Below are 21651 nucleotides of genomic sequence, written 5' to 3' on the forward strand. Positions count from 1 at the left end.
AAATACCAAAATATTACAATACGATGATATAAGTGACTAAAATGTAATTTTAAATAAATGAAGTGACTATTTTAGTAATTTACACTATAACTTAATAAAAAGTGAGCAAAATCAAAGTGTAATGGCTACGTGGGATGAGGACAAAAGAGTAGTAGTGGTTGGTTTGGTTGGAGTGTAGTAGGCAAAGGGCGCTGATTCTTTGATGTAACACATCCACCAAATTTACGCGTGTCGCTCTGTGTTACCCCCATCTGCCTTGCTCTTTTACTTTAAACCGTTTGATCAGAAAATTGAACAAATTTAGTATCCAAGTAGTTCTTTTCTTTGCTTGGTGGGTCGGAAAAAGGACAAAAAAAAGCTGGCAAAGGAAAGCAAATCGTCTCATTGAGCTTTTACAAGTTCTCACGCCGAAAGCTTCCTTTCCTTTCCTTTTTTTTTTTTTTTAATTTCCATTTACATGTGACTCGGTGGTGTATAAATAACGTTAAAAAATAAATAAATATTTTATTTTTTATCCGTTTAAAAAAATTATCAATCAAATTTAAACTTTAACCGAAATAAAAGAGTAACTTTAAGATTTAAAGTAAGAATATTAATAAATAATAAAAAGATAAATAACTTATATAATAAATAATTAAAAAAAAGATAATTTTTAAAAGCTTTACAAACACAACTTTATGCATATGTTTTTATTGAACTTTCATTTTATATATTTACTATAAGATTATTTTATTGTAAATTTTTATAATAATGTTGAGGATATTTATTTATTTTTTTGGTTTAATGCGTGGGATGGTTTTTTCTTGTTTACTTTAGATTTGTTAAATGATAAAATTTTATTTGTAAAATTTATTGATGAGTATTTTATATAATTAATTAATATTTTTATATTAGAAATTATTTAATCTAATTCATTTGATATATTTAAATATTTTATATATTATATATTTTTCTAAAATATCAGTAAATCCAAAACGGTATACTGAAACAAATCAGTATGGGTACACTGGTGCGGTATTGACTACCTTGATATGTGTTTTAATTTAATTGATAGAGCTCAAAATAACATATAGGATCTCTGTGGACAACATAGAGTAGTAATTACACTTCCTTGTTATTACAAAGAATTGTAATTTCCTAAACATGTTTAGCTAACAAAGTGTAATTGCATCGTAACTCCTTATGTTATGTTTAGTAGCACAAATTGTAATTACTTAAGTTATACTTTTAAAAAAAATATTAATAAGATAAAAATAATTTCTAAATAAGTAACAAATATTAAAATCAAATTATCGTATGTATTATGTTAATCTAAAAGCGTAGTTGATAATATGATTACCAATAAAAATAACAAGAAAAATAAACATCATGTGCAATTTATCCAATTGCTTTAGTGCATATTTATTGGGTTATTCCATCTTTAATATTTAATATATGTTCATTTTTATCATATGTTGGTCCTTGACTAAGTTCGTCATCATCTTAATTTGAATTTGCATAATTAAAATTATTAATATCTATTTTTTTCATGTATTCTTCAAAGTATGAATCATCTCAGTTCCACTTATAATTGAAGTTGTGAAATATGCAACAACTAGTCCAATCTAATCTTGTTTTTTATGACATATTATTGAGTATGCCACGTATTTCAGTCAAATTTGAAAAATAATCTCCCAATTAATCTCTGTTTATTTGTTTCAGTCGAACTTTGATTATTTTAGATTATTTTATTATTATTTGACCTATGAATTTAACCTAGAAATAAGCTCTTTTACAACCTTAAAAAATGCACCCATTAAAATATTAGAACTCATAACACTTTTGTAGAATTTTGTGTTTACGTTTTGAAGGTTCTTTGTTTTTGAGTTTCGAGGTTTAGTTTTTATCTTCATCTTTTGTCATTATAGTAAAATTATCTTTGCTCGTGATTTTTTTTATCCTCTTTGGAGGGATTTTTTCCGTGTTAAATTTGTGTGTTCAATTTCTCAATTTCTTCCGTTATTTTTTACTTGTTCGTTGCTTAATCGGGTCGATCCTGTAACAGCCTAATTTTCAGTGGTATCGGGAATAGTGATTTGAGATCACTAAATCCGACGGGTGAGTTGAAAATTTAATAAATTAATACCTATGAGTCAAATGTGAATATAAAAGCATTTTTGAATTAGTGAATTTTGTGATTTAAAAGAATTAATTAGGTAAATTGGGTCGAGAATGAGGTATCGAGACCTCGACTTCATAAATCGAGCCATAAATATTTTTAGAAATGTTTATGGAGTGTTGTGAGGTAGTAATAAAATTTAGTCAGAAAATTTTGACGTTTGGGTGGTTAATTAAATAAAAAGGACTAAATTGAATAGGGTGTAAAAGTTGCTAAAAGGATTAAATAGCTCAATTGTCAAATGAGTAAGGACCTAAAGTACAAATAAGCCCAAAGGAGATATTTTGGGCGGCAATAGCTGAGGAAATGGGTGAAATAAGGGCAAAATTGGAAAATTAACAAAATTGGCTAAATAAAAATGGGACTAAATTAGAATATCTAGAATTCTCTTCATTTCTCTTCATATTCATCAGCTGAAAAACAGCCATGGAGGAGGGTTCACGCTGGTTTTCATACTCTAGCTTCATGTAAGTTTAATTCTTGCTTTCTCCTTCAAATTTTTATGTTTTTGGATTTTTACAATTGGGTCCAACTTACTATTTCATTAGTTTTTGATTCCATGTCTAATTTTTGAAGTTGTTATGGATTAGTGCTGGAAGTACATGATGATTTGGAATGAAATTAGAGCTTTAAATTGTTTATATTCTGATTTTATTGAAAGAATTGAATAGAAAGTGAATGTTTGGGACCTAATTGTAAAAGAGTTTGAAGTTAGAGTTTTATGTGGAAATTATGAATTTCAATAGTTATGAAATAACTTATAATGTCTAGAAAAAGTATTAATTGAGAAAATTATCTTAATTGAGGGGTTAATTGAGCAAGGAGTGAATTGTATGAATTGTGAAATTTGGGATAAAATGGAAATCAACATTTTGCACTAAAACTGTTTTGGGCAGCAGCAGTAGTTTAACTTTAAAAAATCACCAAAAATTTTAGAAATCGAATTAGAGGATGAATAAAATATGAAATTAAAGCTTATTGAGTCTAGTTTCTTATAAAATAAATTATGTAAGCAATGGAATTGTAAATCATGAGATACAATAACTTTTGTGAGATAAGGTCAGAATGATTTCGGGTTACCCTGTTCTGAATTTGGAAAATCATAAAAAAATTAGATAAAAATAATTAGAGGCTTAAATTTATATTTTTAGAATCCTGAATGAGTCTATTTTTAATAGAAATAAACGAGGACATTATTCGAATTCTGTACGAGAAGATAATTAATTTTTAGTGAAGAAGGGTCGGAACTGTCAGACAGCAGAACAGGGGAGACTTCAATGAATAAACTGTATTAATTGGCCCAACCAAAAATTATGAAATTTTTATGGTAAGATACATATGAGTCTAGTTTCTTAGAAAATTTATGGATCTTAATTTGGAGTTCTGTAGCTCAAGATAAAAATAATTTAGTGACTATGACACAGATGGACAACTTGAATATTCACATAAGTAGATAGTGAAAATTATGGATAATGTTACCTACAAGTGTGTTGTTTATACTAAGGATGTGGATGGAGAGGAGGAGGAGGAAAATATACAAAAATATATGAATGACTCGTGTATAAATTGATCACATGCCCGATTATAATCGATAAGTGTTGGATTAGAAATGATATAATGTTTTATTTGGTATATTTATTATGAAATTATGATTATCGTTATAATATAAAAATTGAACTTGTGAGTTTATATGGCTAAATTTTAGTGATTATTTGTTAATTTTATGAATTTCATGATGTGTTATTTCATATGTATTGATGATAAAATCGTGAATAATGTAAAAGCATGAAAATTGAATAAATGATCAAATTGAGCATTTCACTTCAGTGACAAGATGAATTGAAGGAAAAGACCATGTTTGGACCATGGCAACAAGTGATAAGTGATAGCTTCGGCTACACTTATCTGATCAAGGAAAAGTGAAAGTGATAAGTGATAGCTTCGGCTACACTTATCTGATCAATGACAAATGACAAGTGAAAAGTGGTAGCTTCAACTACCTAATCAGTGAAAAGTGGTAGCTTCTGCTACCTGATCAGTGAAAAGTGGTAGTTCAGGCTACCTGATCAGTGAAAAGTGGTAGCTCCGGCTACCTGATCAGTGAAAAATGGTAGCTCCGGCTACCTGATCAGTGAATAGTGGTAGCTTCGGCTACAAGTGACAAGTGACAAGTGATTTCCGTATAAAACCATATTTGGGATATGGCATCTGTATAAGACCATATCTGGGATATGGCATCAGTGAGATATGTGATTTGTGTAAGACCATAGCTAGGCTATGGCATCGATATATGAATATGTGTAACACCATAGCTGGGCTATGGCATCATTATGTGAAGATGTATAAGACCATAGTTGAACTATGGCATCGAGAAAACGAAGTACTCAATTCCGTAAGACGTTCACTAATTTGACAAAATTTGGTAAGTGTTACATGGAATTATGTGATACAAGGAAGTACGAGTTGATAAGATACGAGTATAGAACTTGGTTGATAAATGAATTCATTTGTGATTATATAATTGTTCATCTTGAATGTACTGTCCATATGTATTGATAATTCAAATGTTTTAATGAATAAAATTCCGATATGGAATAAATTGAACACGAGACAAATAATTATGAAATTGAACTCGGAATTCATGAAAACGACGGTTATTGATATATGAATATGGAAAATGTTTGATAAATGTGTTTATTCATAATTATAGAATTATATACCTCATGTGTACTATTTGCATAAAGATGATATTTCAAATACTTTGGTTATTTAAGCTTAAATATGAAATAGTCTGAAATCAAGATAAGTTGTTATGAAAATATATTTAGATTACAAAGATATGGCTGATATATGTTGTATGATTACATAACGTGAAATTGTGTATATATATATGAGAAATTGAATGAGAATTAAGCCCATACACGTTTCTTGTTATTTTTATGAAGTGTACGACTGACAAGGGTGATGAAGTTATAAACAGAGAGTTACACGGGTTGAAAACACGAGCGTGTGACTCTCCAAAGTGTGAAAATTTTCTAAGTGTTGCAAAAGTTTCATATGTTTACGGTTTAGTCCCGAACCACCCTGAATGTATGTTTTGGGCCCCGTAGGCCCATATAAGGGACGTTAAACATATGTATGAAAGTTTTTAATTTAGAAAAAATTTTATGGCTGATTTTTTTACATGATTGATCATATTAAGTTTGGTAATGCCTCGTACCCTATTCTAGGCTCAGAATACGGGTAGGGGGTGTTACAGATCCCCAACAAGTGATATCAAGAGCTAGTTCAATTTTCGTGGATCAGCTTGTTCAAAGATGTCAACAACAAGGTTTGACATTGAGAAGTTTGACGGTGTCGCAAATTTTAATCTATGGCAAGTTCAGATGATGACAATTTTAGTTTAGACCGGCCTGGAAAAGGTCGTTACTGGGAAAAAGCCTAAGAGTCTAGATTAAACAGAATGAGAAGAGCTTGATGAAAAGGCCCTGTCTGCAATCCAGTTGTGCCTCGTGAATAAGGTATTGCAGGAGGTATTGATAGAGAAAACTTCATCCGCCTTGTGGAATAGGTTAGAAACACTTTATGCGACTAAGTCTCTGGCTAATCATTTTGTGTTAAAACAACGTCTATTTACATTTCACATGAACGAATGTGAGCTTCTTAGAGATCACATTAGTCAATTTATTACTCTTTTGAATGATTTAAAGAATGTTAAGGTTAAGATTGATTATTAAGATCAGACTATGCTATTATTGTGCTCTTTACCCTTTTCGTACAAGTTTTTCAAGGAGACTCTAATTTATGATAGAGACAAACTCTTTTTTGAGGATATGAAGGGTCATTTGTTGAGTAAAGACAAACTCAACGATGATTTTGGCTCGGATAACAAGGCAGATAGACAAACTTCTATTTTGGTAGCGTAAAAAAAACAAGACAAAAGGTGCCGCTATTGTAAGAAGTTAGGTCACGTCAAAGCATATTATTATAAACTGCGAAATAAAAGGGCTGCTAAGAGTAACGAGAAAGATGTTGTAACACCCCGAAAATTTCTACAGTAATATATTATCCTTGATATAGTAAAATGAGGAAATAAAGTGAAAAGAAGAGGAAATTTGTGTTATGTCATTGGGAAGTATATTATGACATATTAATTCAAGAAAAGACTAAATTGTAAAAGTGACAAAAGTTTTTTCCCAAGAGTAAATACTTAAAATTTAAGGGGTTAAAGTGTAAATATAAAAAAATTAAAAGACCAATAGTGCAAATATTTTATGGGTGGAATGATCTAGAAACTAAGAAAAATGGATGAATTATGACCAAATTGAATAGGTGAAGAATTATGAGGGACTAAATAGCAATTTTACCAAATTAAGTGATGACTCAAGGATGGAATTTTAAAAGATCACAAAGGGAAAAATGGTCAATTGGAAGATAGAGAAATCTAGAAAGTAATGATATGTTGATGATATTTTATAATTATTTAATTAGAAAATTATTATTTTATTAATATTTAATAAGATATTTATTATTATTTTATTATTTTATTTAGTATATATATATGTGTGTGTGTGGAAAGAAAAAAAGAAGAGAGGGAACAACACCATCCATTTCCATGCATCCCACGTTAGAAGGAAAAGAGAAGAAGAAACTTTCCTTTCTTTACAATTTAATCCTTTCACAAAAAATTCACCATTTCACCTAGAAATCAAAAGAATTTCCATAGCTACCAAGAGAGAAAAATGTTAAGGAGACTAAGGGGAGTTAGAATATCAAGTTGGATTCAAGAAATAGAAGCTGGAGGAGAGAGAAAAATCAAGTTAAAGATTGAAATCAATAGGACAAGGTAAGAACTTTAAGATTTCAATATATTTTAAGTAGAGTTTCTCAGGTAAGGTAATATCAAAGCATGAAAATGATGTTAAGGTAGAGTTTTCTTATATAAGGTTCTATGTTCTTGATATATTAGTGAAGGGAAATAAGAGAAAATGATGGGAAATATGGTAGAGAATGGAAATAAGGGTGTTATAAACTTGGTAATCAATATGTTGCACTAAAACAGTCTTAAACAGCAGCAGTAGTCAAATTTTGAAAAATCACCAAAAATTGTGAAAATTGAATTAGAGGTTGAATAAAATATGGAATTAAAGTTTACTGAGTCTAGTTTTTCATAGAAGAAACAATTTAAGCAATGAAATTGTAAATTTTGAGATATAATAAATTTTATGAGACAGGGTTAGAATGATTTCGGGTTCCCCTATTCTGATTTTGGAAAATCATAAAAAATTGGAGAAAAATAATTATGGGCTTAAATTTATATTTTTAGAATCCTGAATGAGTCTATTTTCAAGAGAAATAAACGGGAACATCATTTGAATCCTGTACGAGGAGATAATTAATTTTTAGTAAAGAGAAAAACTGTCAGACAACAGAATAGATGTGACTTTAAAGAATAAACTGTACTTATTGGCTAAACCAAAAATTCTAAAAATTTTATGGTAAGAAGATATATAAGTATAGCTTTAGGGAAAATTAACGGATCTTAATTTAGAGTTTTATAGTTCAAGATATAAATAATTTAGTGACTATGACTCAAATAGACAGTTTTGAATATACATATAAGTAAATAGTGAAATTATTGATAATGTTATTTATAGCATGTGATATAAATTAAGGATGTGGAATCGAGAGGAGGAGGAGGAAAATATTTATGAATATTCAACTAGCATGACTAATTTGTATGTTTTAGGTTCAGGGACTAAATTGAATAAAAGTAAAACTTTATGGGTAATTTTGTAAAAATGTTGGAAATGACCATTTTGCATGAAATGGATTATATTATTATTTAAAACTGTAAGAATTTTATTTTCTGAGCCTATGGATGAAATCGTTATTAATTAAAAGTTTAGGGGCAAAATGATAATTTTGTTTAGAGCATTAATTGAATGTGTTAGAACATAAAATAAATGAAAACAATTATCAAATTTATTTATAAAGATCCTGATGACTCAAATACGAGACTTGAACGTGGAAAAGAAAAGTTATCAGATTAATGAAATTATAAACATGAACAAGCAACGAGGTAAGTTTATGTATCTTGAATTGTATTTTTTTTAAACGCCAGATGAAATAAAATGTCTAATAAATAAATTGGTAACTCCAGTAATGCTCCGTAACTCTATTCCGATGACAGATTCAGGTTAGGGGCATTATAGATGTAGTGGTGCTAATTTGGTTCAACGAAAGCGGTGATGATTTCTTATTAGTGTCAATGGGCGGTAGCTCCGAGCTTACGTCTGAGTGGATTTTAGATTCGGGATGTTCTTTCCACATGTGTCTCTATAGGGAATGGTTCTCCACATACAGTTTGGTTGAACGTGGATTTGTGCACATGAGAAACAATTCATCCAGTAAGGTAAGTGATATTGGTAATTTTAAAATTATGATACACGATGGGAAGATTACGACACTCTCAGATGTCAGGTATGTACCTGATTTACGAAAGAATCTCATTTCCTTGAGTATTTTAGACTCAAAAGGCTGTAGAATCAACATCGAGTCGAGCGACATTAATATGTCTCGTGGGACTCTCGTTTTGTTAAAAGGTAAAAAGATCGATAGTCTTTATATTCTGGAAGATTCTACAATGACTGGTGAAACCAGACGTCCCTCGTTTGTTACAGAGTCGAAATCAACTCGTTTGGAACAAAGAAAACTTGGTCATAGAAGGAAAAAAGGTATAGCCATTTCGTTGAAGAGAGGTTCTCTTTTAGATGCAGATTTTGAAAAGTTAAGATGCTTTGTTCGTGAAAATCAAACCCGTGTTAGTTTTGATTTGGCAGTGCAAAAGTCAAAGGCTGGAAGTCTTTTACCTTCTAATCATAGATTAGACTCAGTTAATTCCCTACATAGTTCAAGATAGGCCCGTGGTAGGCTTGGCAAAGATGACGTTGTGGAAAAACGAGTCAAGGTGGATATTTGTTGAGTATGCCATGTGTTTTTGTCAAATTTAAAAGATAACCTCCCAATTAAACTCTGTTTATTTGTTTTAGTTGAACTCTGATTAGTCTAGATTATTATTTTTTATTTGACCTATAAATTTAGCCTATAAATAGGCTCTTTTACAACCTTAGAAAATACACCCATTAAAATATTATGACTCATACCACTTTTGGAGAATTTTGTGTTTACGTTTTGAGGGTTCTTTGTTTTCGGGTTTCGAGGTTTAGTTTTTATCTCTATCTTTTGTGCTATTCGTTCTTTTTGTCATTATAGTAAAATTATCTTTGCCCGTGGTTTTTTTATCCTCTTTGGTAGGGTTTTTCCACGTTAAATTTGTATGTTCAATTTCTTAGTTTCTTTTGCTATTGTTTTACTTGTTCGTTGTTTAATTGAGTCGATCCCCAACACATACCAAGGTGATGTTGTTAATATGAGAAATATCAAATGTCATCTTAACCACATTTTGAAGCCTTAAATATCTCAAATTAAAGAGTTCATGAGCTATCTATGGTGCTTGTATCTAGCATCACTCTTTCAAATGGTATCATACCTCACGATATGGTGCAAGAAAATCTTTTTTATTTGCATAATTAGCATCAACCGTAAAACATTTGGGTTCACAATCCAAATAGTCTCTAGCTTTAATTATAAAAACTTATATAAGCTTGGTTTGGAGAAAGACTTATGCTAAGTTTTATCCCTTTTATATTACATAAATTAAGTAAAAACCAATATAAAATTTATAATGTATAACCTTTATAAAAAAAAAGTTTTTATAAGTTATTGAAAACTTTCATAATACTTCTTATAAATAATATAATTTTTTCCTTAACTTTAGAAAATTATTTTTTATAAATAAGTTATGATAAAAAAATTATAATATTGTTTTATGAATAAGTATATTATTTTTATAATATAGTATGGACACATAAAAAGTCATAGACACATAAATAGTCTATATTTCTTAGCTATGACTTTTTATAAATAAATATTTTATAACACTTTTATAACATTAAAATATTTTTATAATAAAATTTTTGGCTGTAACTTTAGATTTTTTTAGGATTTAAATAATATATATTTGTTATATCTTTATAAAATATAAAAAATATTTTCATAATATATTTTTTAGGATTTATAATATAAGAAATTTTTAGACATAACTATCCAAACACTTATATATATATTCATGCTTATAGTATAATTTTTTTTGAAGACGAACCGGGTCATTTATTGTTGTTAGCAAAAGAAGTGACTTATAACCAGAAAAGAAATCAAAACCCAACAAAATTCAGCCTAAAAAACCACAATAAAGACCCAACCTAGAAAAGAGCTCCACACCATCCCCAAGGGCATTTAGAAAATGAAAAACCAGCAGTTCTTTAGAAACAAAAATGTCTCTTTTCAATAATGGAAGTTAAAGAGACTTTCTTTGTAATAACCCATTTTTAGTGAAATCAAAATAGTGGTTTCGAGACCACAAATTCGAGCTGGAAAGAAAATTTATTTTAATATTATAGCATGATTTGTATTATGATAGGATTGTTACATGAAAATTCTGATAAGAAAATTTTATCAATTATGTGCTTAATTATATAAAGGACCAAATTGCATAGAATGCAAAAGTTGAATTCTAAGTAGCTAGAAGGATTAAATAGCCATGGAATTCAAAATTTGATGTCCTTATATGGTAATTAGACCATTAAAGAAAAGTTAGTAGATATTTTTGGTGATTCATCCATGGAAAATTACAAAAAGGCTAAGGACTAAATTAGAAATTGAATTAATTAAAAGATTATAATAAAAAAATATCATCTTATTTTCATCATCTTCCCAAAAATTTGCATGGAAACCCTAGAAGAGAGAAGGGAAACTAATCAAGCTTAATTAGGTATGTTTTCTTGTCTCGTTTTTAGTAATTTTTATATTTTTGAGATCGAGATAGTCTAATCTATCTATTTTGGGGATTAATTTAAAAAGTTATCAAAGTAACAAAGTTTTTCCATGAATGAATATGCTGAAAATTTGAAACTTAAGGTAGAAAATGAAAGGTTGTTGATAGATAAACAACTTTTACAAAGTGAATTTTGATGAAACTATGATTTAAGGACTAAATTGTAAAGATGTGAAAGTTGAAGAAAAATTCTAAATTTTATGGAATACATGTGCTGTAAATGTTATACTAAAATTTCGGTTAGGCTTGGAATAAGGATTAAATTGCATGAATTTAATTTTCTGAGTCTAGGGATGAAATTGGAATTTATGAAAAGTTTAGGGGCAAAATGATAATTTTTCCTAGGGTGTAAATTGAATCCAATTGAATATGAAATGTGATAAATTGATGATTAAATTCATTTATATAGATCTGGAAAACTCAAATTTGAAGCTAGATCGAGGAAAAGAAAAAGTTTCAGATTAGTAGAATTTCTTGTACGAACGACTATTAAGGTAAGTTCGTGTAACTGAATTGTATTATTTATATGATTGTATTAAATGTATTATGTGATTGTACAAATTATAAATTTTTAAAGTATGAAATAAATTATATGCCCGACATAACTTGAATAAATGTCAAGTTCTTTTTGAATAATGAAATTCGATGGATATATGTAATTTCCCATTTTGAATGTGAATCTGCATATGTTGCAAACAGGATTTAGCTCAGACGAGTAATCCTGATATAGCCTTCTCGAGCATCATGTTATATAGTTCCTGCGAGCATCCCAATGGGTAGTGATTTTGCATGTGTTGCGCACTACAACTCTATATGAACGTCCTATTACATGATTTGATCGGTTGTGATCCAGCATATAATGCGGACACAAACACAGCTTTACGTGAGTGTCCTGATATAAGCTATTATGGGCTTTCTGACATGGCTCGCTTGGACTCCCTGTTACCTTATCCGGTGCTCCCTAATATTAACTCTTCAGAGTTATCTGTTAAGCTCTATGAGCTCCCTGAGTAAAACTCTCATAAGTTTCCTGATTATTCCAGATAAGTGTCCTGTTACATGGCTCTTTTGAGCATCCTGATATGTGGCTCGAGAGTGTGCTTTTTGATTACGTGTCCTAATGGGTACCCCTGATTATGAATTGACGGTTTATAGTTTTGTACACCTTGAGTATCCATCGAAATTTCAATAATTCAATGGATAAATCCCTAAAATGAGAAATTATAAGATTAAATGAATTATATTTCGAATGATCCCGAAATACCTGAAAGTTTGTAACATGATAAGCTTATCTATACTTACTTGATGTATATGTGAATATTGTGACTAATTTGCTTAATTGAGTGTATGTAATTAGGCAAATTTTCCAAATTGATGGAAAGCATGTTATTGTATGCTTATTATAATGAATGTGATTGGTAAATTTATTTTCTGTTATACGAACTTACTAAGCATTAAATGCTTACTAGATTTTATTTTCTCTATTTATAGTGCTCGGAAGCTCGTAAAGGTTGGAGGTTGGTCGGAGCAACATCACACTATCCATCATCTTGTTTTGGTATAAAAAGTAATCTTATTTTGATATAATGGCATGTATAGGTTATCTTGGCCAATGTTGGCATGAAAATAGTTGTTGTAACTTAGCCATTGGAATGGCTAATAGTGGTTTGTTTTGACAAATTTTAATAGGGTTATATATATATCATATCATGTTTAACTTATATGTATGTGGTTTGATTTGATTGAATTATGTTAAATAAATGTGTTTATAAAAAAATAAGGATATAAACATGAATACATGTAATGATATATCATATTAGATGATAGAATTTGCTTGATTTATATGACTTGAAATGGTTGGCAAATATATTGTTGTAGGTTAATGGCAAATTTGGGTGAGAAATAAAGCTAGGAAATGACTTTATTTTGTCCACACGGGTAAACACGTGTGTGACACACGGTCTAGCATATAGGCATGTAGTTTGGTCGTGTGTCCCCTGCATTTTAAATTTGAGAAACAAAATGCTCAGAATATGGCACACGGGCAGATACACGGGCGTGTGTCTCAGCTGTGTGTGACACATGACCTAGAACACGGTGTGTGGCTGGCTGTGTAGCACAAGTCAAAGAGTTACATGGGGTTGGACACGGCCTGTGGCACGGGTGTGTCCTATGGTCACACGGGCGTATGTGCCTTGCATATAAGAATTTTTTTTTTTAAATTTTGTGAAAAATTTTCTGAGATCCTGATTTAGTCCCGATTAGTTTCTAATGTTTAAATTGGGCCTTAATGGTCCATTCAAGGGATAATATGATGATTTCCGGATATGAATAGTAAATGACATGAATTATCTGTAAAAGTTCTATAAATTCTAGTAATACTCCATAACCCTGTTCTGGCAACGGATACGGGTTAGGCGTGTTACATTCTTCATTAACCTTTCTCTTTTCCCCTTCGAACAACCCCAGATCTGGTTACCGATTACCATTTCCTTGTTGTTCCGTCATCTCTGACCACCAATTATCTCTTTCCACCACTTCCATCACTGACGAAGGCATTATATCAGTCAGATAAATAGTTCATCCTCCTCTTATGCCTTCTATAGGTAGTTAATGACTTGTTTTATTTGCCTTTCTGTCGATATACCTAAACATGTATTCCTCAAATCCTTGATTGGCTCATTTTGCATCTTCAATGTAAGCACTTATCACAAAATCATCTTGTCATTGTGTCTGTAGTTTCCTAATCATTATGAGGTTTTCTCTTTCAACAACCACTTTCTTGAACCCAAGATCCAGACCCATTTGGACTCTTTGAAGGCAGAATAATGCTTTAGTTGCAAAAGGGATAGGTATATGGTAGTTTATTATCAATATTGAACCCATAATCTTACCTTCTGAAACTCATCCCACTAACCCCGAACAAGATTTATTCAAAATGCCTAGAAAAGATGCATAAAAATTTATCTTAACAAAAGGTGGCTCTGGTGGTCTCCATCTCTCTAATTGAATCCATCTTCTAGGTAAAAGAACATTGATCTCATCAATATCTTGTACATACGATGTGATAAAATGTACCGTTTTTGTGTTTGGTCGATGTCTCCCTTCATGCACCTGTCTGTTTCTGTTCCCCCAAATAGCCCAGATTGCACATGTTATTTCCCTGCATTTATCCTTCGAATGCATAGAGAACAACCAGTCTATCCATTGTCTAAATCCCTCATTCGACTTATCTTGAGGCCATTGTATTTTTAACTTACTCTATATTTCCTTGACAGATGTGTAATATCGAAACACATGTTCAAGGTCTCCTTTCCATCAGAACATCGGGGACATGCTGCCTAATCCCTCAATATTCTTTTTTGTAGGTTACTATAAGTGGGAATATATTTTTTGTAGATTCTCTAGGATGTAATTTTTATTTTTTTCAGTAGCTCAATCTGCCATAGCCTCTTGTAAAACTGTCTAGATGTAATTTGGTAGAGATTAGGCGAGATATTACTAGACTCCTGTAAAAGCACCTTGTATCCACTTCTCACAGTGTACTCCCCTGTCGCTTCTCCTCTCCTCACTTTCCTATCATCATGAGAATGGCAAGAAAGATGGATGTTCAAGACTTTTGTGGCCTCTTCATCATACATAATACTGGTAATCAAATCTTCTTTCCACTCCCCCAGATTTTGATCAATTAGTTTAGAAACCATGCTTGGGTTTTGATATATTGGATTTCTTTGAAGCTTGTAGTTTTCTAAACTTGGCACCCATTCATCGTTCTATATCTATATACTGGTTCTCGTTCCCACCCTCCAACACATGCCTGATTGATGCAATACTTTCACTACGCAAACACTCTTCTAGGTAAAAAAGGTTTGTTTCTAAACTCAAATTCATGAAATTAGAATCCGGGTAATATTTTTCTTTCAAAGTGGGGGCTAATAACGAATTTGGATAACATGACAAACACCACCCTTGCTTCGCTAATAACGCAATATTAAATTTGGCTAAACTCCTAAAACCCAAACCACCATTGCTTTGTTAATAACGCAATATTAAATAATTATCTATGTAATTACTCTAATCTCATTCCCTAAGAATTGAAAAGTGTAATTGGGGTGACCTAATTACACCCAATTTGGTGGGACCCATCAATTACAATGATTACCTAAACATGTCACTCTTATGTAATTACAAGCAATTATATTTAAATTCAATTATTATGTGGCTCTCCAAACACTACCATATTATTTTCTTATATTTTGAAGGGTTTGAGTTTGAACTCATTAGTAGTGGTAATACAATCGATCTATTATAACAAAGATGGCATTAGAGGGCTGGAAGTAGTCTTAACTCTCTTAAAATGAAAAATTTTATTTTAACTTCCAAAAATAATGTTTTTTTTAATTTAATCCTTTAAAACTATAAAACTAAACTTAATAAAATTTTATTAAGTTCTATAAAAATATGTAATTTAATTCATAAAAAAATCTAATAGTTAACATTTATTTGATAAATTTAATTCATTAGAATTTGTAATTTACTTAATATAATAGCATAAAAACTGGGAAAATATTATTTAATAAAAATATAATGTGTTTAGTGAACAAACTTCGTACTGTAATATGATTGCTTGCAATGATGCAAATGGAGGGATCCCACCTAAGTTTGGTTAGATAAGCTTTGATTCTTTTAATGCCTTAAAAAACAGTTTAAAGCAATTTTCAGACAATCTTCAACTTTAAACTCAATGACTTTGACTCTTTCTAATTTTATTTTGTTGTGAAATAAAAACAAATTGCCTAATATCTAAAAAAAAGATGTTAAATAAATCTAACCTATAAATATTAACATTAAGAAAGAAACAATCACATTACTATTTACTTGATAAGCCCAAATCCAACATTACTATTTACTTGATAAGCCCAAATCCATCCCAAGGTTGAGGGGCCTAAATGATTCGGCGTTCTTAAAGCTTGGACCCAGCCTAGTGTATATGCCGAAACGATCAACTTTGTTTCAGCAACTTAGCATTTATCCTCTGTCATGTGTCACTCTGGTTCGCATCTGGTAGCTAGATATGGAGCCCGACTACCACCCGCACCACCCCTTGTCAACTCGACCTCCAAACGTCACCTTCACTATCTAAAACCTGTAACACTTAATTCAACTCGAATGCCATCTCTTAAACCTTCCACAGTTACTGCTTTTTCTCACGAATTCCACACAAAAGAAATGAGCCAGGGACAGCCCATAAAGCCCCAAGCCGACCAACTTTCCAACCAGGAAGGTATCAAGTATGGTGATGTTTTTGATGTTACAAGCGGATTGGCATCTAAAACTATTGCACCACGAGATGTAGCTATTATGCTCGAGGCAGAGACTGAAGTGCTGAGAAAGCCACTGGATACCGGAGCTAATGCTGTCATGTATTCTGCAGCTACTGCCAACCTAAGAGTCGGTGTTGTTGGTCCCGATGAGAGCAACGAAATGGTCGAAAGAGAAGACGTAGCTGTATCTAAATCAACAGATGCCCAAGGGAAACTTGTTGTCAACGAAGCTATTGCTGACCATGTAATTTCATATGCCATTTTCAGACAAGCTGTTATAATTATATTTAAAACCTAATGGATTGATTTTTTTTTCTGGAGCAGATGGTATGTGAGTGTCAGTATAATCCATATGATTTGCGAGGAATTACCCTTTCTCCATCTCCATCTCCATCTCCAACGATAATAAATGTTCAATGGACAGCTCCATCTCTGTCCCCGGCTGCGGCTCCCACCACGGGTGATGTTGTTGATCAAAGTGGCATCGCCATTAGAGAAGCTTTGGAGGCAACAATCCTCTCTGTTGGTGACAAACCGGTTGAACAAGGTGATGCCGCTACAATACGAGTGGCTAAAGCGAGGGCTGCTAGCAGCAGGAACTCAACATAGTGGTCTTGGCACTAGAGCTCAAGCTGCTGCCACTTTCAACGACCGTACGACTTATTGTCATAATAAGATCACTATATCAGATATTTCATCGGTAAGTTTAAAGATCAATCACGAGGTCATTTGGTTGGATTGTTTGTTATTATTAATTAATTTTCAAAAACTATTATTTTTTGAATTTTCTTCGAGATGTGTACAAGATCTATGGAAAAGCTGCCTACGGTTAAAACGGTGAAAAATGAAGATGCAGAAGAGATGAGAGGGGCGAAGAAAAGAAACAAAGCTGACGTGATAGCCACGGCTGGAGGAGTGGTGGATACCATGGCGACAGCTGCGAAGTTAAACAGGGACATTCATACGCCTTGATGCTTGTCTTACATATTTATATATTATATGGTAGACTTTTTTAAGGACCACAACCGAATCTTTATCGTCCGAGTTTTATTAGCGTAAGACTCCATCTGGGTTGTACGGTGGCTCGTGTAGCTGTCTTCAACTTTCTGTATCGAAGCCGTTTTACCTGTGAATCTTCCTACCTTGATTAAATTAGAAATTGAGCCTTCAATTAAATTGTGAAAAAGAAACTCATTTTCATCATCACATTCACAGTAAGAGTGCTATTAAATCTAATAATATTTATAAGTTGAATAAAAACATGGCAAAAAATAAATAAAGTCTGTAGTTTAAAAGGAAAGAAAAAGAAAACATCATCATCAACTCCACTTCTTACTCCACTTTTGTTCAACAAATTTGCCAAAGAGGTAGTGAAGTTGGTTGGCTACCAGATCATTATTTTAAGGCTTTGGCTTGTGGAATTGAGTAATTACCTTCTCTAGAGATGCTATTTCAACATTAAAGTAGATAAAAGGTTATGAGTTCCTGGTTGATTGCCAACTGGAGTAGGCACCTACTTCCTTAAAATTAACTCCATATGTAGGCAGGCTTCCTAAATTAATTACATATTACATTATTAATTTTAGAGTTTTTTTTAAAATGAATCTAAAAAATCAAATAAGGAAAGGGAAAACTCTCTTACCATGCTTGATGATCTCTTGATAAAATAATATTTGACCTATTAAACATACACAAATTGATTAAAAACCAAGTTAATGTATTTATTTTTCAAAATATAATTTCTTTTACCATTTAATGAAATGATAAGGAATGAGGTTCTCTCATACCCATACCTACAATATAATACTGCTATTGTGTCGATTGATTATTCACAATGAAATGATATTCATACAACCGCGAACCGCCAAAGCCTAACGAGCCAAGTACTTCCGCACTATCTTCTTTGTATGCCATTTGTCAAAGTGGTTCCACAGCTCTCTTCACCACGCTGACACCTGTAATCCCAGGACTCCACTGTCACCATGGTTGTTTGCTGCACCGAACCAATGACTTCGTCCTTAAAGCACCCTATGTGATTCCTTCAGCAGCCACAGTGCTCGATTGCTTCCCTTTCTCACTTCTCACTAGTCAGTTCAACACGCATTACGCTAAATATCCGATCAACAAAACTATGAGCCAGCAACAACCACAACAGCTTAAGCCCGACCATTCTCATGATCAAGAACCTATTAAGTATAGTGACGTTTTTAATGTCACCGGTGAACTCGCTTCGAAACCTATTGCACCACAAGATGCGGCCGCCATGTAGTCGGCTGAGACCAGGGTCCTTGGACAAACGTGGAAAAGTGGTCCCACAGCTGTCATGGAATCTACAACTGTAGCCAACGAGAGGGCAGCCTTGTTCGCCACGATCGAGCAAACATTACCGGATATGAAGGTGTCACCGTAACTAAGACCAACACAGGTGGTGAAGCTTGGATCACGGAAGCCGTTGAGGGACATGAGTAAAATCATTATAAAATAACTTTAATGAGTTACGTTAAGCTTTAATTCTAATGTTGTTTTGATGAGAAAAAGGTTGTTGGGCAATACATTCAACCTGAAGTTCCGGCGGTGAACAATCCAACGGTTACTCCTGACCCAATAACAGTCGGAGAGGCTTTGGAGATGGCGGTCTTATCTACTGCTGATAAAGCAGTGGAGTAGAGCGACATGGCTGCAATTCAAGTAGCTGAAAGGAGAGCTACTGGCATTATTGAGACGTTGCCGGGTAGAGTAGCCGCTGAAGCCCAGTGTGTAGCCACTCGATCGGAATGCTCGAACCATGCAGTTTGAAGATAAAACCACCCTGTCCGACGTTTTATATGTAATAATCTTACACCTAAAGCAAATTAATCATAAAAATATTGTGATGATCTTTTTTGTTAACAAGATTTGGAAAATTGGTGTAGGATGTAACTACGATGTTGCCTAGGGACAAGGCAGTGACCCCTGAAGATGCAGACAAGGTGGTAGCCGCGGAGCTGAGAAATAATCCATACATGAGTACCGCACCAGGGGGAGTGACTGCTTCCATGACTGCTGCCAGGCTTAATGAGAACTCCACTACTTAAATCTTTGGAGGTATATATCCTACTTGTGTGTTGGTTAGTTGTTTATTTGAAGCCAAGTTATGTTTGGTGTACAAGCTTTTCTAATTTTGGTTGTGGTTTCGAGTAGTATGGTGATATATATACAGTTGGTTTTGAAATATATGCATACATATTTCCTGCTTTCAATGAATGCTCATGTTTCTTTATTGGGATGGGACCTGTCATTAGTATTTTCCCAAGGGGGCAAAAACAGTAAGCCTGCAAGTGTGATGCATAATCAATCATGGCATGGAAAGAGAAAACTGAAAGCATTCTACCAAAAGCAAAAAGAGAAATGGTGGATGGTATTAGTGTTGGCCCAAGCAATAGACTTCACATAAAATAGTTAGCCCTGGTTAGAGTCTCTAATCCATTTGGGGACTTACGACCCCTTGAGATGTGTAAAGCAAACATCGTTTCTGAACTTGGTTTTTTTGGTCGATTCCTGAATTTGGTAATGCAAAGCCTAACTGTGGCACGAAGGAGATTAATTCGATTATTTTCAATAACTCTTAAACTATGTTCAAGATTAAATCTTTTCTCAAGCAATTAAAATTAAAATTCCAAGTTAGATTATTTATCAATATATGGTCCATTGGCACATGAATGAAATACAGAGCCAATAATCAGTCTCATCAGTTTTAAGATTATTTTCTCTACTGTATAGCTAATCGAAATAGCGTTCCCCAATAGAAACCTGGATCTGAAATATATATGTATATATATATATGATTCAATAATTTTGCAGTACCATGTTGGTTGGCAGCACAGTAAACATGTGGGAAGTTCCATAGACTGACCACGTTTGGGGTGGGTTATGGGCTCAGGCCTCATACTTTAGAGACCCCTCCAAGCAGGACAATTTCAACAGCTCAGCTACAAGATCTGAACCTTAGGATCCATTCATCTCTCTGGATTGTCACTGTACCAAACACATCACAAATCTTCTCTCTTTTTTTTATAGCTCAATGGTTAGTGGCATATTTTGTAGGTATATCTACTCTGGTCTTTTCTTACATATAATTCATTAGAATTTGATATCAAACCGACGCACATGATTCTAGCCAAAGTTTGGCAATATTGTTGTTGCTTTGAATTTAGTCTTGCTATTGTAATATTGATTTTTGAGTTTTTATTTTCTTCTTAATTGTGAAGAAAACACAGAGAGAAACTAAATAAAGCAGGCGGGTAGTATAGGCGACGACATGCGAGAGGCAGTTTTTGAGATTCATTGGAATTCAGGCAAAGAGATTGCAGAAAGAAATAGTTTGGTCATTTTGACGTTGATTTCTCGAGCTGTCTTTTCGTATCTCGCAATGCGTTAGTGGTCACACTGTTGCAATAATGTCGTTTCTTTCAAACAAAAAATTTGGTGTCCAGTGCTTCTATTGGAGTCCGGTGGAGTTAAGTTGGGTTGTTTATAAGACTCAATTTTCGGACTTTACCTCTAAACCCAACATCACATTAAAAAAAAAAAATCAATAGTTTTAATATATGAGTAGCACTTCCTTTCGCAATTTATTATTATTTTTATTGTTATAAAAAATTTATTTTAAAAAGTTTATAAATGATGATTGAATTATTCGAAAGTTTTCATTTAAATTATTGGGTTATATTAAAGTTATTGTTGTATGATTTTTTCTGTTTGTATCAATAGAAAGTTTTCGTTCTCATTCTATTTTATAATTCAATTTTTTCATGAAACAACTTTAAATGTTACAAATTTATGAATTAAAATTGAAACAACTTTCTGCTCTAATCTATGTGAAAAAAATAAAATAAAATAAAATAAAGAAAAAATAAAATAACACACAAATTTTACGTGGAAACCTTTTCGGGGAAAAAAACCACGGGCAGAGGAGAAGAAAATTTACTATGTCAAAAATTTAAATCAATACAAGAGGAATAAAAGAAGTCATATAAAATAGGCTTATAAAGCCATATTCTAGTAGGATTGAAACACTTTATCCTAATCAATATAAAATAGATGGAGTTTAATAAGGTTTAAAAAACCTTATTCTTTTAGAAATAAAAGAAGTCTAGTTCTATATGGATTTTATTTTTATTTTATTTTCCATCGTATTTTATTTAAATAAGAATTTGGGTCACTTAATTCTAACA

At 32.2% G+C, this 21651-nt stretch overlaps 1 protein-coding gene and 1 pseudogene across 3 annotated transcripts; both read left to right on the top strand.

Moving 5' to 3' along the window:
- Positions 1 to 15916: 15916 nt before the first annotated feature.
- Positions 15917 to 17645, top strand: LOC107953764 (late embryogenesis abundant protein D-34-like). 3 transcript variants are annotated; one of them, XR_001699315.2, is made up of 3 exons: positions 15919 to 16682; positions 16763 to 17138; positions 17234 to 17645. XR_001699315.2 is itself a non-coding variant. In XM_016889167.2 (2 exons), exons 1-2 carry the CDS (start codon positions 16155 to 16157, stop codon positions 17045 to 17047), a joined length of 813 nt encoding a protein of 270 aa, XP_016744656.1. In that variant the 5' UTR covers positions 15917 to 16154; the 3' UTR covers positions 17048 to 17645. The 3 variants fall into 3 exon arrangements, 1 of the variants encoding a protein (XP_016744656.1); XR_001699316.2 differs by having other exon boundaries at positions 17245 to 17645; XM_016889167.2 differs by having other exon boundaries at positions 15917 to 16682; positions 16763 to 17645.
- Positions 17646 to 18761: 1116 nt separating this feature from the next.
- LOC107889281 (late embryogenesis abundant protein 47-like) lies at positions 18762 to 20604 on the top strand (annotated as a pseudogene).
- The last annotated feature ends 1047 nt before the right edge of the window (positions 20605 to 21651 follow it).

The sequence above is a fragment of the Gossypium hirsutum genome, chromosome A08 (genome assembly GCF_007990345.1).
Source record: "Gossypium hirsutum isolate 1008001.06 chromosome A08, Gossypium_hirsutum_v2.1, whole genome shotgun sequence".
Classification (NCBI taxonomy): Eukaryota; Viridiplantae; Streptophyta; class Magnoliopsida; order Malvales; family Malvaceae; genus Gossypium; species Gossypium hirsutum.

Coding starts and splice junctions, on each gene's coding strand:
- LOC107953764 (XM_016889167.2), top strand. CDS start 16,155: ATGTGTCACTCTGGTTCGCATCTGGTAGCTAGATATGGAGCCCGACTA. Junction 16,683..16,762: donor ACGAAGCTATTGCTGACCAT/GTAATTTCATAT, acceptor TTTCTGGAGCAG/ATGGTATGTGAGTGTCAGTA.